Source organism: Mustela nivalis (assembly GCF_964662115.1).
Source record: "Mustela nivalis genome assembly, chromosome: 11".
NCBI lineage: Eukaryota > Metazoa > Chordata > Mammalia > Carnivora > Mustelidae > Mustela > Mustela nivalis.
The window spans coordinates 65,796,530-65,811,702 of NC_139030.1; the positions used below are offsets into that span (position 1 = coordinate 65,796,530).

Here is a 15,173-nt window from a genome sequence, read left to right on the forward strand (position 1 = left end):
AGATGTTAACTCACTACATTTGTGGAGGAAGTTCTGATTCCATTTCATACGACCTTGGGGTTTATCGATTTCCTTTCTATTTCTAGCTCTACATATTACTTACCTAATCTATTTTAAAAATAAAGTGTCACAGTCAAAACATAAAGTTCAGTAGACTATGATATCAACTGTAAGGAATTTTTGAATATAAAAAAATAATCCCCTACCTGTATCATTTTCAGTATTTTATACACAACATGTGGTAAGCATTTCAGTAATTGTTCTCTAATTTTTTAACTGTTGAAGTTGATTTCTCTCTTTTATTTAGAGGACATTAGAATCAGCTGTGTGACCAGATTTTATCTACTTCCAAGGCTAGAAAAGTGATATTATAACTTGTTCACATATTTGCTGATGAGAAAATTCAGCATCAGGGCGCATCATCAGCTTACACTTGGTTCTTTCCAAATTGAGTATATTGGGTCAGAAAGACCATCAGATATGAGGGCCAACAGTCTCTTATAAGGTCACCTTCCTTATGTTTCTCTTTGCCCTATATACTTTCAAAATTTCACAACTAAAAATATAAAAAGTGGAAAATAGGATGTCTTTTGCCTGGAAGGAAGCATTTTGAGAACTATGTTTAACATTACTTTCTGATATTCATCCATCTGTCCATTCACAATGACCTCCCAAATCTCAGTCATGTTATCCATGAAGTTCAGAATGCAGACAGTCCCCATGACATAGAAATGGGCCAGCACAGGAGTTACTAAAAGTGGGAGTCCTCATGTGTCTCGTCTGCTGTGCTTTGGAGACGACTTTGAGCTTGACTGCACATGAATCTCCAGCTGCTCCCATAGAAATGGCAGTGAAACCAGAGATACCTAGTCTGGGAGGATATTTTCATAAAAGAAAGTATTCTACATACTGTGAGGTGACTGCTGTCATTTAGGCTGTGCTCTGACAAATAGTGTTGAGTATTTTGAGAAGAAACAAGCATTGATGCTGGATCTGCTGGAAAACAAAACAAAAACAAGAAGACGACCTGAAGGTTAAAATATAAGTTTTATGGTAGCTTCAGGTACTTTCATGGGAATGCTTGAGGAACTTCAGGGTAAAGATCAGTAGACCTCAGGGCCTGGTGGAATCCATTTCTACCAGGAATGAGTCTGATTAGCATATTTGTGGTCTGTAACATTGACCCACAACTACATGAGGTGTAGCCATGGAAAAAAGTATGCCAAGAGATTTGTCATGATCTGATGGGAACTTGAAGGGAGGAGAAGGGTTATATCCAGGTGATCCTCTGACCTTGAGACCATGTAGGTACGCTGAAGAGTGCTGATAGTGCCCATTTCCAGAATCCTACAGCCCATTGGACAGGGGATGCATGCAAAAACTGTGGTGAAAGGTTGGTACAAGGATAAATTATCCATAGGTTCTCTTCCTGTTCTACCTAATTTGCCTATAGGTGACTAATGAATTGGCTGTGGGAATGGTGGGCTCTCCTCTCTCCTGGGCAGTATGGCTGGGTCAGAGAGGTGCCCTTTCACTCTGTAATTCAAGAGGGCTGGTTTACCTTCTCCTTTCCGTCTGTGACTATAAACTGTCCTCCTTTTAATAAATTCACTATTTGACTTTCTTTCTCCCTTTCCTCCAGGCCCAGTCTTTTCTAACCTCTTCATGGGAAGAAGCCAACTCTGCAGCTTTGCCTCCCACAGGTATTACAGTAACTTCCTAATTTCCTCTCCTGCCTCTACCATACTCTCTTTTGTAGATATGAATTTCTGACCGTGATGAGGCAAGGCTCTGGTGAAGTCTTTTTCACTGGAGAGTAGGTCTTTGTTACAGAGAATCTTCTGGGTGTATTTCAAAATAGTTACCTTTCTGCCCCCCCCCTTGCCAGAGCCATGAGGGGATCTTTCTTGGTTCTTTCTTTGTGAGAATCTGGGGTATCTTAGAGGGTAAATTTAAGAGTCTAAGAGTCTCTCTAAGTCACCAGAACTATTCACTGTCATGCTAGTCTATATTCTGTTTCTGTCAGTTTGTCAAAATTACCATTCAGGTGTTCTTACCAGGTTATGGCTTTAGCAGCTTCTGCTCCAGGTGAATAGATCTTAGCTATGATCTCTGTATTTTCCTGTGTCTCCACATTTCAGGGTGGCCCTTTGCCTTATAACCTCAGTTCTCCGATGGGTCCAGGAAAATTATTGATTTTCAGTTTGTTCCACTTTTTTCTTATGTTAAGGGTGCGAGTGATAACTTCTCTTTACCTGTTAATACTGAGACCAGAAGTCTATGCGTAGCCTACTTTGAACACAGGAGCCCATGAAATTCCCATAATGTGTAAGATAGTCAAGTTGCTCCTCTACTTCAGCTTATCTTGGAGTAAAAGCCAAAGCCCTTTCATTGGCCCATAAAGCTTCCATGATTTGCACACTCTCTTGGGTACTCATTGGCCACTTCTTATTTTACTCTTCTATCTCTCTTCCAACCACCGTGGTCTCCTAGCTGTCCCTTAAACATACCAGCAGCCTCCTACCCTGGGGCATTTGCACTTGCCTAGAATGATTCTTCTTTCTAGATGTCTACTGTCAGTGAACAAAAGTCACAGATACCTTGTGATGACTTCGCTGACTACCCTATTTAATATAACAACCCCACAGCCCTCTCTTATATCCTCATCCCTACCCAGCCTTATTTCCATAGCACTTTGCACCACAGAACATACTTCATACAGTATTTTTCTAATTTTTTACTGTTTCTCTACCCTATCAGATAGTAAGTTCCATGCAAGCAGGGATTTTTGCTTTTTTTGCTTGTTTCATTCCTTGCTTTTATAGACCAGTGATACAATGAAATTGTTAATTCAGGATTATCAGGTGATGTCAAAACCATCAAGTGAATGTATGATGGTGAATGAAACACTTGTACAATGCCAAAGCAACACTATACAAATTACAGGTTGCAAAGGGGAAAATGTTAACTCTTCCACTCTAATTCAGTGGTTAAGCTTAGTATCATTAATGGTGGGTAAACCAGATGTTCTATGTTTTCTTAGGTGTTGCAAAATGAAGTTGGTAACATCCCTTATAGATTATCTAGTAGCCAGATAAGCTTAACTTGAATCCATGGAGCCTTTAGATGTAGCTCTTAATTTATGAAGTAAAGGAACAAGTTAAAATTCATCATGAAGAGACTGCACAAATTTAGAATGTGGTGTATCCTGTAAAATAACAGTTCAGGATTGTTACAATAAAGGATCTGTTCTAAATGAAAAGAGACATAAAGAATAAAATAGGTGCAATGTATGGGCTTGGATTGGCTGTGATTTGTGCAAAACAATCTTAAAAGGTATATTTTTGTCAAAGAGGAGAATCTAAATTCTAGTATTAGGTGAGAGGAACATTTTCTGAAATAAAGATGATGACCATGAACTGGAAAAATTATCTGCCAAGGAGATATGTAGATTATGATCTCCTTTTGGTAAAAAAATAAGATATTTTACAGATCAGTATATGAAAAAAAAGTATACACATGCAGATTAAAAATAAATCAGCATTTAGCTCATAGATTTCTTTGAATTTTTGTTTCTGGATGGAAGGAAGGAAAATTGCCCTAGGGTACAATTTAGAAAGGAGAGGGACCAAACTGCTTCATATTTCAGATCTATATCTGCCACACACATAAAGGTATAAAGTGTTTGTTATTGTCAGTTTGCATAGCTGTAGGCAGAGAATGTTTTAGAACTGTGTGCCCTTATATACTCAAAATTTCTGGATTTGTTTAATTCAAATTGATCTTCCTCTAATCAATACAAATTCATGAGTTTTATTAAGTTATATCAAAACTAACCCCAATTGTTTGTTATGTAAGTGTTTTAGAAAGTCTGGAAATTTCTCCTTTAGTCTGGTTTTAAATTCATAGACTCTTCCTTGAAAGACAAAATCTCAGTTATTTGGTCTTCAGTTTCAGACTCTTTAGAGAATTTTTTTTTCTTCCCTCCTCTATTCTTGCCTTCCTCTTTTTTTCTGTTCTTTCCTCTTACTTTCCTTCCTCCCTTCTCTCTCTTCTGTCTCCATCTCTTCTCTCTTTCTTTCTACCACCCACTAACACCATATTTATTTTAGATTTTTTTAAGAAAAAAATTTAAGGGTTTTTCCTAACAAAACCCTGATTTCATTTTTGTCTGTCCTTTTTCATAGAAAGCCACTATTTTGTCTTGTTACTTTTATTATGTGCATAATTTTATACTTTTTATACAAATACAAACTGGATGTTTTGCCGTTCGGTAAAGCATAAATTACCATAAATTGTCTCTATAAAGAATATGTCATATTTTGCATATTTTTGGACTTTATATATATATATATCATGCTGTTCTAGGGCTTTGCAACTTTTTTGTCAACATTGTGGGTTTTTGTTTTTTTTTTTTTTTAATTTTCTGGCTCGGGGTGCCTGGGTGGCTCAGTGGGTTAAAGCCTCTGCCTTCGGCTCAGGTCATGTTCCCAGGGTCCTGGGATTGAGCCCCACATCGGGCTCTCTGCTCAGCAGGGTACCTGCTTCCTCCTCTCTCTCTCTCTCTCTCTGCCTACTTGTGATCTCTATCTGTCAAACAAATAAGTAAAAAAAATCTTAAAAAAAAAATTTCTGGTTTATTTTATTTTTTAAAATCTTCAATTATAAAGATAAACAGATATGCTAAGCAATGTATGGATCCAAATAGATTGTTTATACTAATATTCAATTATTCCAGTTATTCCAGCATTTCTTTCTTTTTTTTTCTTTTACATGTGATATTTTCTTTTTTTAAAATTTTTTATTTTTTATAAACATATAATATATTTTTATCCCCAGGGGTACAGGTCTGTGAATCGCCAGGTTTACATACTTCACAGCACTCACCATAGCACATACCCTCCCCAATGTCCATAACCCAACCACCCTCTCCCCACCCGCTTCCCCCAGAAACCCTCAGTTTGTTTTGTGAGATGAAGAGTCACTTATGGTTTGTCTCCCTCCCAATCCCATCTTGTTTCATTGATTCTTCTCCTACCCTCTTAAGTTGCATCTCCACTTCCTCATATCAAGGAGATCATATGATAGTTGTCTTTCTCCGATTGACTTATTTCACTAAGCATGATACCCTCTAGTTCCATCCACGTTGTTGCAAATGGCAAGATTTCATTTCTTTTGATGGCTGCATAGTATTCCATTGTGTATATGTAGCACATCTTCTTTATCCATTCATCTCTTGATGGACATCCAGGTTCTTTCCATAGTTTGGCTATTGTAGACATTGCTGCTATAAACATTCGTGTGCACATGCCCCTTCGTATCACTACGTTTGTATCTCTAGGGTAAATACCCAGTAGTGCAATTGCTGGGTCATAGGGTCGCTCTATTTTCAACTTTTTGAGGAACCTCCATGCTGTTTTCCAGAGTGGTTGCACCATCTTGCATTCCCATCAACAGTGTAGGAGGGTTCCCCTTTCTCCCCATCTTCGCCAGCATCTGTCATTTCCTGACTTGTTAATTTTAGCCATTCTGAATGGTGTGAGGTGGTATCTCACTGTGGTTTTAATTTGTATTTCCCTGATGCCGAGTGATGTGGAGCACTTTTTCATGTGTCTGTTGGCCATCTGGATGTCTTCTTTGCAGAAATCTCTGTTCATGTCTTTTGCCCATTTCTTTCTTTTTTTTTTTTTTTAAGATTTTATTTATTTATTTGACAGAGAGAGATCACAAGTAGGCAGAGAGAGAGAGGAGGAAGCAGGCTCCCTGCTGAGCAGAGAGCCCGATGCGGGACTCGATCCCAGGACCCTGAGACCATGACCTGAGCCGAAGGCAGCGGCTTAACCCACTGAGCCACCCAGGCGCCCCCCATTTCTTGATTGGATTATTTGTTCTTGGGTTGTTGAGTTTGCTAAGTTCTTTATAGATTTTGGACACTAGCCCTTTATCTGATATGTCATTTGCAAATATCTTCTCCCATTCTGTCAGTTGTTTTTTTGGTTTTGTTAACTGTTTCCTTTGCTGTGCAAAAGCTATTGATCTTAATGAAGTCCCAATAGTTCATTTTTGTCCTTGCCTCCCTTGCCTTTAGCGATGTTCCTAGGAAGATGTTGCTGCGGCTGAGGTCAAAGAGGTTGCTGCCTGTGTTCTCAAGGATTTTGATGGGTTCCTTTCTCACATTGAGGTCCTTCGTTCATTTTGAGTCTGTTTCCGTGTGTGGTATAAGGAAATAGTCCAATTTCATTTTTCTGCCTCTGGCTGTCCAATTTTCCCAGCACCATTTCTTGAAGAGGCTGTCTCTTTTCCACTGGACATTCCTTCCTGCTTTGTCAAATATTAGTTGACCATAGAGTTGAGGGTCTATTTCTGGGCTCTCTATTCTGTTCCATTGATCTATGTGTCTGTTTTTGTGCCAGTACCATGCTGTCTTGATGACGAAAGCTTTGTAATAGACCTTGAAGTCCGGAATTGTGATGCCACCAACTTTGGCTTTCTTTTTCAATATTCCTTTGACTATTCGAGGTCTTTTCTGGTTCCATGTAAAGGTTAGGGTTATTTGTTCCATTTCTTTGAAAAAAATGGATGGTATTTTAATAGGAGTTGCATTAAATATGTAGATTGCTTTAGGTAGCATAGACATTTTCACAATATTTGTTCTTCCGATCCAGGAGCATGCAACATTTTTCCATTTCTTGTGTCTTCCTCAATTTCTTTCATGAGTACTTTATAGTTTTCTGAGTATAGATTCTGTGCCTCTTTGGTTAGGTTTATTCCTAGGTATCTTATAGTTTTGGCTGCAATTGTAAATGGGATTGACTCCTTCATTTCTCTTTCTTCTGTCTTGTTGTTGGTGTAGAGAAATGTAACTGATTTCTGTGCATTGATTTTATATCCTGACACTTTACTGAATTCCTGTACAAGTTCTAGCAGTTTTGGAGTGGAGTCTTTTGGGTTTTCCACATATCGTATCATATCATATATAGTATATATGATCATATAGTATAGAGATCATATAGTATCATCTGCGAAGAGTGATAGTTTGACTTCTTTTGCCGATTTGGATGCCTTGGATTTCCTTTTGTTGTCTGATTGCTGAGGCTAGGACCTCTAGTACTATGTTGAATAGCAGTGGTGATAATGGACATCCCTGCTGTGTTCCTGACCTTAGCAGAAAAGCTTTCAGTTTTTCTCCATTGAGAATGATATTTGCAGTGGGTTTTTCATAGATGGCTTTGATAATATTGAGGTATGTGCCCTCTGTCCCTACACTTTGAAGAGTTTTGATCAGGAAGGGATGCTGTACTTTGTCAAGTGCTTTTTCAGCATCTATTGAGAGTATCATATGGCTCTTGTTTTTTCTTTAATTAATGTGTTGTATCACATTGACTGATTTGCGGATGTTGAACCAACCTTGCAGCCCTGGAATAAATCCCACTTGGTCGTGGTGAATAATCCTTTTAATGTACTGTTGAATCCTATTGGCTAGTATTTTGGTGAGAATTTTTGCATCTGTGTTCATCAAGGATATTGGTCTGTAATTCTCTTTTTTGATGGGATCCTTGTCTGGTTTGGGGATCAAGGCAATGTTGGCCTCATAAAATGAGTTTGGAAGTTTTCCTTCCATTTCTATTTTTTGGAGCAGTTTCAGGAGAATAGGAATTAGTTTTTTAAATGTTTGGTAGAATTCCCTTGGGAAGCTGTCTGGCCCTGGGCTTTTGTTTGTTTTGGAGATTTTTGATGACTGTTTCAATCTCCTTACTGGTTATGGGTCTGTTCAGGTTTTCTAATTCTTCCTGGTTCAGTTGTGGTAGTTTATATGTCTCTAGAAATGCATCAATTTCTTCCAGATTGTCAAATTTATTGGCGTAGAGTTGCTCATAGTATGTTCTTATAATTGTTCGTATTTCTTTGGTGTTAGTTCAACATTGTGTTTTTGAGATTTTTCCATGTTTCTACAAGTAGGTAGATTAGTCTGTTTTTTTAGCTGCTGAACAGTGTCACATTTTATGAATATATCAAAATATATCCTATTGAAATTTAAATATATTTGAGTTCCTCTTGTTTTATCTTCAAAAGAATGCTGAAATTAATATTTTTTATCTCTCACTTGCATGTATCCATCCTAGAGAGTTTCTCTAAGATACATACATAGAGGCAGAAATGCCAGATGTTAAAGCAATGTGCATCTCTGACTAGACAGTAGTAAATTGTGTTCCAAAGTGGTTGTTACAGTTCCATTAATATTAAATGGGAATTCTGGTTGTATCACATCTGGTCAACAATAGGTATTTTCAGACTTTAAAAATGAGTTAATTTAAGGGTGCCTGGGTGGCTCAGTTAATTTAAGGGTGCCTGACTCTTGATTTTAGCTCAGGTTATGATCTCAGGGTTGTACGATTGAGTCCCGCATTAGGTTCCCCATTCAGTATGGAGTCTGCTTGAGATTTTTTCTCCCTCCCCCACTTGCATTTTCTATCTCCCTAAAATAAACAAATAAAATCTTTTAAAAAATTAGTCAGTTTGATAAATGTGAAGTGATAGTTCATTGCTTTAATCTTATTTTTCATATTAGCCGTAAGATTAAAAATATTTTCATATATTAAATGGCCATTGAGTTTCCTGTTTTGTGAATTGCCCATTTTTCTGTTGGGTTATTGATTTTTATTTCTTCTTTATATGTTGTGGATACTACTAATTCTTTTATTAGTTATATGTGTCACAAATATTTTTTTTCTCAGACTGTGGCTTGTTTTTTCACTATTCGTGTTGCATTTATTGTAAAAAAAAATCCTGTTTTAATATAGTAAATTTGTTGATTTTTCATTGTGCCATTTGTGCTCTTCTGTGTTTTGTTTATGAACTCCTTCCATACTTTAATATCATTTAGTCTCTGTTCTTTCCTTTTCTTTTAAGATTTTACTTTTTTAAAAACAGTTTTATTTATTTGAGGGAGAGAGAGGAAGAGAGAGTGCAAACAGGGGAAGCGGCAGGCAGAAGGAGAAGCAGGCTCTTGCTGAGCAACGAGCCTGATGCGTGACTCTGTCCCAGGACTCTGGGATCATGACCTGAGCTGAAGGCAGACGCTTGATGGATTGAGCTACCCAGGTGCTTCTAAGATTTTATTTTTAAGTTATCTTCACATCCCTCCTTGGGCTTGAACCCACAACCCATAGATCAGGGTCACATGTTCCATCTGCTGAGCCAGCCAGGTGCCCCTCCTTTATTTCCTTCAAAAGGACTAAGGTTTTGCTTTCTCTGAAAAAAGTTTTTTTAATCTTCCTGAAATATTTTTAATGTTTATATAGTTTAAAGTAAGGAATTGCATGGATATCTTTTCCAGTCACCACTAATTTATTAGCTCTTTCTTGGTCCATTGTAATTACACATCTGTCATACCAAGTATCCACACATGTGGTTGTGTTCCACTTTTACTGACCTATTTGTTTATCACCCTTTCTCATTTCTCTGACTTATGTATGGGATCGTCTTCCTGTATTACACTGTGTAATTAGTTATTCCTGGTATATAGGCTAGTTTTTGTATGGTCAGCTCATGTTTACCAATCTTGCTGAATCTTCCATTAAGGGTCTATTACTGACTTGAATCAAAGAGGCCTCGCTCCTACTCTCACCTTTATCATTAATAAGTTCTGTGACCTTGATGAAGTTACTAGTGTCACCAAATTTCAATGTTCTTTTTTGGAAAGAGGCAGGTCATAATACCTACTCATGAGGTTGGGTTGTTGTGAAAGGAAAATTAGAAAATGGACGTAAATAGTGTAACAGTAAGTAGAGACCCCCAAATACTTGGTTCTTGTAAAACTCTTATTGTCTAGACAAAGAGACTAATAGTTAGTAGATGTGTAAAAAGGCTAATTAAATTAAATTTCACACATGCATGTGTGCACACATTTGCGCGCATGCACACACACACACACACTGAAGAAGACCCTTCTTGCCATCCAAAGCTCCAGGTTACACAGGTTACAAGGGCATTTCTTTAGTTATGATGTCACAAGCTTCATTTGTTTTTTCTTCTTGAATAAGAACATACTACCCCTTTTATTAAAGAAATACAAAACATTAGGCTGGGGTAACTATTCTGGGGGAATTAACCACTGGGAGGACACAAAGTTATCTCTTGATTTCAGGTAAGATGCATGTGCTTTACATGATTCATTATAGATCTTAAAGCTGTCAGAGGAAAAATGGCCATTATAATTATGTGACTTTAAAGTATTTTCCAAAAGAGCCATATCTGTCATCAGTTATGAAAGCTGACCAAATGTGCATGATGACAGACAGACAGCTGGTTCTCATTCATATTAAGTTCTTCTCAAGCAAAAGGAATGTTAAGGCAATCTGGCCTCATATTATGTTGATTCCAAAGTAATTACATTTGTTATTTCCTGGCGATGCAGTAAATCAAGCTGTGGCAAGTAGGTGGATATTTCACAGAAGTAATTTCGGAGACCATTAAGTATGATCATGTGGTGTGTTGAACCCTCTTCTGCCTCAAGACAAATAATGTCCAGTCCAGGTGTGGGGGAAGGGAGAGAGTGAGAAGCAAACTTATTTCTTTGAAAAGTTGGGAAACGCATGGTTTTCCACATGCAGATGCAGAATTTGTAAGAAACAAAGGGGTTCAGTTAAGGCATGTACAGGTCAAAGGAAGGGACAAACTGCCCCTGTGCAAGGGATTTGCTATCTCTCTGTTCTCACTCCAAAAGCTGCCAAGTCCAGCTGCTTCCCAGGCAGTCATTTACCTCCCCCAAACACACCTGCTATCCCAGCACTTTACTCTGGGGTAGGCTGGCCATTAATTAATGTCTACAACACAAGGGTTTATGACCCTTCTGATTTCATTATAGTAGGAAACTCTGTAGAGCTTACTCCCATTCATACAAAGGCCAAATGCTTTTAGAATCCTTCAATAAACCGATGGCCTAAAGGCTAAATTCAGGAAGGAATCTAATATAGGCACTAAATGATCATTTTGTTGTCTAAAAATCTCTGTTCAAAATGGACATAATTCTTCTTTTAGCCTGTGATCTGACCTCACTTTAATACCAGCTTCCTAACATGTTATCACAATGCAAGAATAAAAAAAGCAAAACTAAATTTGACTTTAAAGGGCATCCTTGCCTTACAGATATGCCTAGGAGTAAAGTTAAGACTTGTGGACTCTAACATTTCTTCCTGTAGACGTTAGAGATTTAGCTATCAATTGCTCAGTGCATTTTAAAGAATTGGGGAATAAAAAATCTGGAATGGTTTAGAGGAACACTGCCTGGAGGCCTTAGGAAAAGATGACCTCTGGAAGACCTACCCAGCTCCACACCATTCCTTGGGAGAGCAAACAAAATGGATCCGTGTGTATAGCGGCAAGGGGGGCATGGTTCTTGACCCATCAAGGGTAGGTTAGTTTCCACTGCCATGAAATAATTCAATCCAGTGGTAAAGATTTTTCGCTTTGAAACTCTTCAGAGAAATCGGGTCCTTCTCATTGTTCCCATCTTTGTTTAACTTGGCCAGTGTTTGTCAGTCGTTTAGCTTATAGCCCGTTGAATTTCATTCAGGATATCTGAAATCAGAAGGGACATAAATATGGGGACATGGAGAACAGGGAGAGAGGGAGAGATGGAATGGGAATTAACAGTCAAATGGAAAAAATGATTTTTTTTTTGCTCATTTTTTTTTTTCTCCCCAGATTCAGTTACTTCATCTACATGTTATATTTCACAAATGACCAGAGACAGCATATTAAGGGAAGTGGGTTTTGGTTACTTATTTTGGGGAATACTTATAATTTCAGAATATTCACTAAGTAAAATTAGGGTTGTTTTTTTTTTTTTTTTAAAGATTTTATTTATTTATTTATGAAAAAGAGAAAGAAAGAGTATGCATGCATGAGCAGTGGGGAGGGGCAGAGGGAGATGCAGACTCCTCACCTGGGAGGGAGCCTGATGAGAGACTCAATCCCAGGACCCTGGGATCATGACCTGAGCCAAAGGCAGACACTTAATTGGCTGAGCCACCCAGTGTACGTGGAGAGAAAAATAAATATATAAATATCTACATATAATATAATACCCAAGACAGCATCATCTTCAACAGATCAAGAATACAGATAATATGGAAAGTTCTGAGAAAAGCGAATAGAAGATCCTACACAAATTAGCATGGGATAGTGGGTGATGAATTGTCACTATATGTTTCTTTATTCTTTTCTTTCCTCTACTTCAAATAAAGATGTCACAAACATCTCAATCTACAGTGAGGGTGCTAACATTCTGCTCTGTGGATCCCACAATGCCAGTTGTGCCCAGCCTGGGTTTCGTGTGCTCGTGTCGCCTATCTGGGGAGCATCACACTCACTGTCTGTGTCAGGAGCCTCAGCTGCTTGCGGAGTCAGATTCTCATGCTAGCTTTCCCACAAACCGTCCGTGTGACTGTGGAGACCTCACGTCGTCTCTTAGCCCCTAGTTTCTGCACTCACTTGGTACAAAGTGGATTTTCAGTATAGTTTGATCAATTAATTAATGAGTGTGGATTTGACTTTTATATATATATAAAATATATAATATAAGGCTCCCCTGCTCCATTCAATAATTCTGGTCGCCATTTTTCAATCAGATCAATGAATTTTTACTGTCTTAGCTAACAAGATGCCATATCAATTGGCACATTTTAGCTTTTCTAGATCTGTTAAGAAAGATGTACTTGAATATTAGTATGAAATTCCTGAAATTATTTGTTTCAATCTTGGGGCTTTAAACTATGAAGATTTTGCACACTTTTCAAAATGATTTAAATAATTTAAATAATTGTACCCCTTTGTCTAGAATAACCTTCCACCAAAGTGCATGGCCCCAGGGGAACACAGCACAAGTTAGATTTCAGAACCATTCATCCTCCTCAGCCAGGAAATACCACTGTGTAGCACACTTGTAAAATAATATGTTGGGGCCAAAGACGTATCACGTACCTGACAATTCCAAGGCACGCATAAACCTTACCTGATCTGGGAAGTGATTGTGTCCCCTTCTGGTCACTGCTAAGTACAGTTTGACTTAAAATCAGAGGTCTCCAGAGAAAGAACTATAAAGGGAGTATAAGGTAACCTATGATTATGTCAAAAGAATATAAGAAAAATTTAATTTACTTAAAGCTTCACTAATTTTCTGGTGGTTTTTGTGTGGTAAAATATATAATATAACATTTACAATTTAACCATTTTTATTTTTATTTTTTATTATTTCTTTTAAAGATTTCACTTATTTATTTGACAGATAGAGATCACAAGTAGGCAGAGAGGCAGGCAGAGAGAGAGAGAGTGGGAAGCAGGCTCCCCGCCGAGCAGAGAGCCCGACACGGGGCTTGATCCCAGGACCCTGAGATCATGACCTGAGTCAAAGGCAGAGGCTTAATCCACTGAGCCACCCAGATGCCCCTATAATTTAACCATTTTTAAATACAATTCAGTGGCAATAAGTATGTTTACAGTATTGTGCAACCATCACCACTATCTACTTCCAAAACTTCTTCAACATTCCAAACTGAAACTCGGTATCCATTAAACAATAATTCCCCATTTCCTCCTCCCCTTGGCTTATGGTAACCTCTATTCTACTTTAGTCTCTATGAATTTGTCTATTCTAGGTAACTCATATAAATGGAATCATATGATATTTATCCTTCATGTCTAGCTTATTTCATTTTGCTCAATGTGTTCATAGTTCATCCATGTATCAGAATTTCATTTATTTTGGGGGCTGAATAATACTACATCGTATGGGTATACCACATTTGCTTATATATTTGACTATTGAAGGACATTTGGGCTGTTTCCACTTTTGGCTATTGTGAATAATGCTGCTGTGAACATTGGCATTCAAGTATGTGTTTTAGTCCCCATTTTCAGTTCATTGGGGTATATACACCTAGAATTAGAATTGCCAGATCATATGGTAATTTTATGTCTAACTCTTCAAGGAATCACCAAATTGTCTTCACAGTGACTGCACCATTTTATATAACCACTAACAGAGCATGAATTTCTAATACCTCCACAGTATCTTTACATTGTCAACACTTATTTATTTATTTTTTTACAATACCCAGCTTAATGGGTGTGAAGTATTATCTCATTGACTTTTGGTTTGCATTTTCCTGATGATTAGTGATCTTGAAAATTTCTTTCATGTACTCATTGGCCATTTGTGTATCTTCTTTAGAGAAATGTCCATGTAAGTCCTTTGCCTGCTTTTTATTTATTTATTTATTTAATATTTTATTTGTTTATTTTACAGACAGAGATCACAAGTAGGCAGAGAGGCAGGCAGGGAGAGAGGAGGAAGCAGTCTCCCTGCTGAGCAGAGAGCCCGATGCGGGGCTCGATCCCAGGACATGGGGATCATGACCTGAGCTAAAGGCAGAGGCTTTTACTCACTGAGCCACCCAGACATCCCTTTTTGCCTGCTTTTTAATTGGGCTGCTCATTTTTTGTTGTGGAATGATAGGAACTATTTGTGTTCTGGACATTAATTCCTTATCAGATGTATGATATGAAAATATTTACCCTTAATAATGTCTTGCAAAACAAAATTAAGAATGCAAGCTGGAGACAATAATAAGGCCATGGCGGAGTTGACATTTTGCTCTTAGTAGGAGCTCTTTGCCAGCCACATTAAGAGGGTCTAACAAGAAGTCAGTAAAAATTCACAAATGTCAATGCAACTATTTTAAAATATGGATTTAATTCAACTATAATTAACAGCATATCAAACTAAGGATATACTGTGTTAGGATATTAGTCAATGATAGTATGGAGGTATGAAAGTTTGAAAGACATAAGTATTTTATGTTTATTATATCATTTAAAAAGCATTTAAAGCATTTAAAAATATTTTTAGAAATTATTGCATCTAGAACATCTTTTTAGAGTAGGTTTATGCCACATACATACATAAATTAATATTTACATAACCAGCACTTACATTGGGGATGCATCCACCAACTTTTATTTATCGATGGAGATATTTTAAAAAGTTTAGAGACCACTGGAAACCATAAAAAGAAGCAGACTTACAGATATATTTATCTATCAACTTTGTCAGATGGAAAACTGGCACACTTTGATGCCGAGAATTTCTTCTCATTTAAAAAATGTAACAT

At 37.5% G+C, this 15,173-nt stretch overlaps 1 protein-coding gene across 3 annotated transcripts in view; it reads left to right on the forward strand.

Annotated features, from left to right (window-relative positions):
- LOC309843930 (uncharacterized protein) overlaps window positions 1-15,173 on the forward strand; it is a 273,507-nt gene that overhangs the window by 209,907 nt on the left and 48,427 nt on the right. For all 3 annotated transcript variants that reach the window (XR_014300416.1, XM_082689953.1, XM_082689954.1), the window contains one exon: window positions 1,643-1,703. Coding sequence is in view for 2 of the 3 variants with exons in the window: in XM_082689953.1 (XP_082546079.1) it covers window positions 1,643-1,703 (61 nt within the window). In the remaining variant the exon portion in view is untranslated. The remainder of the gene's footprint in view (window positions 1-1,642; window positions 1,704-15,173) is intronic.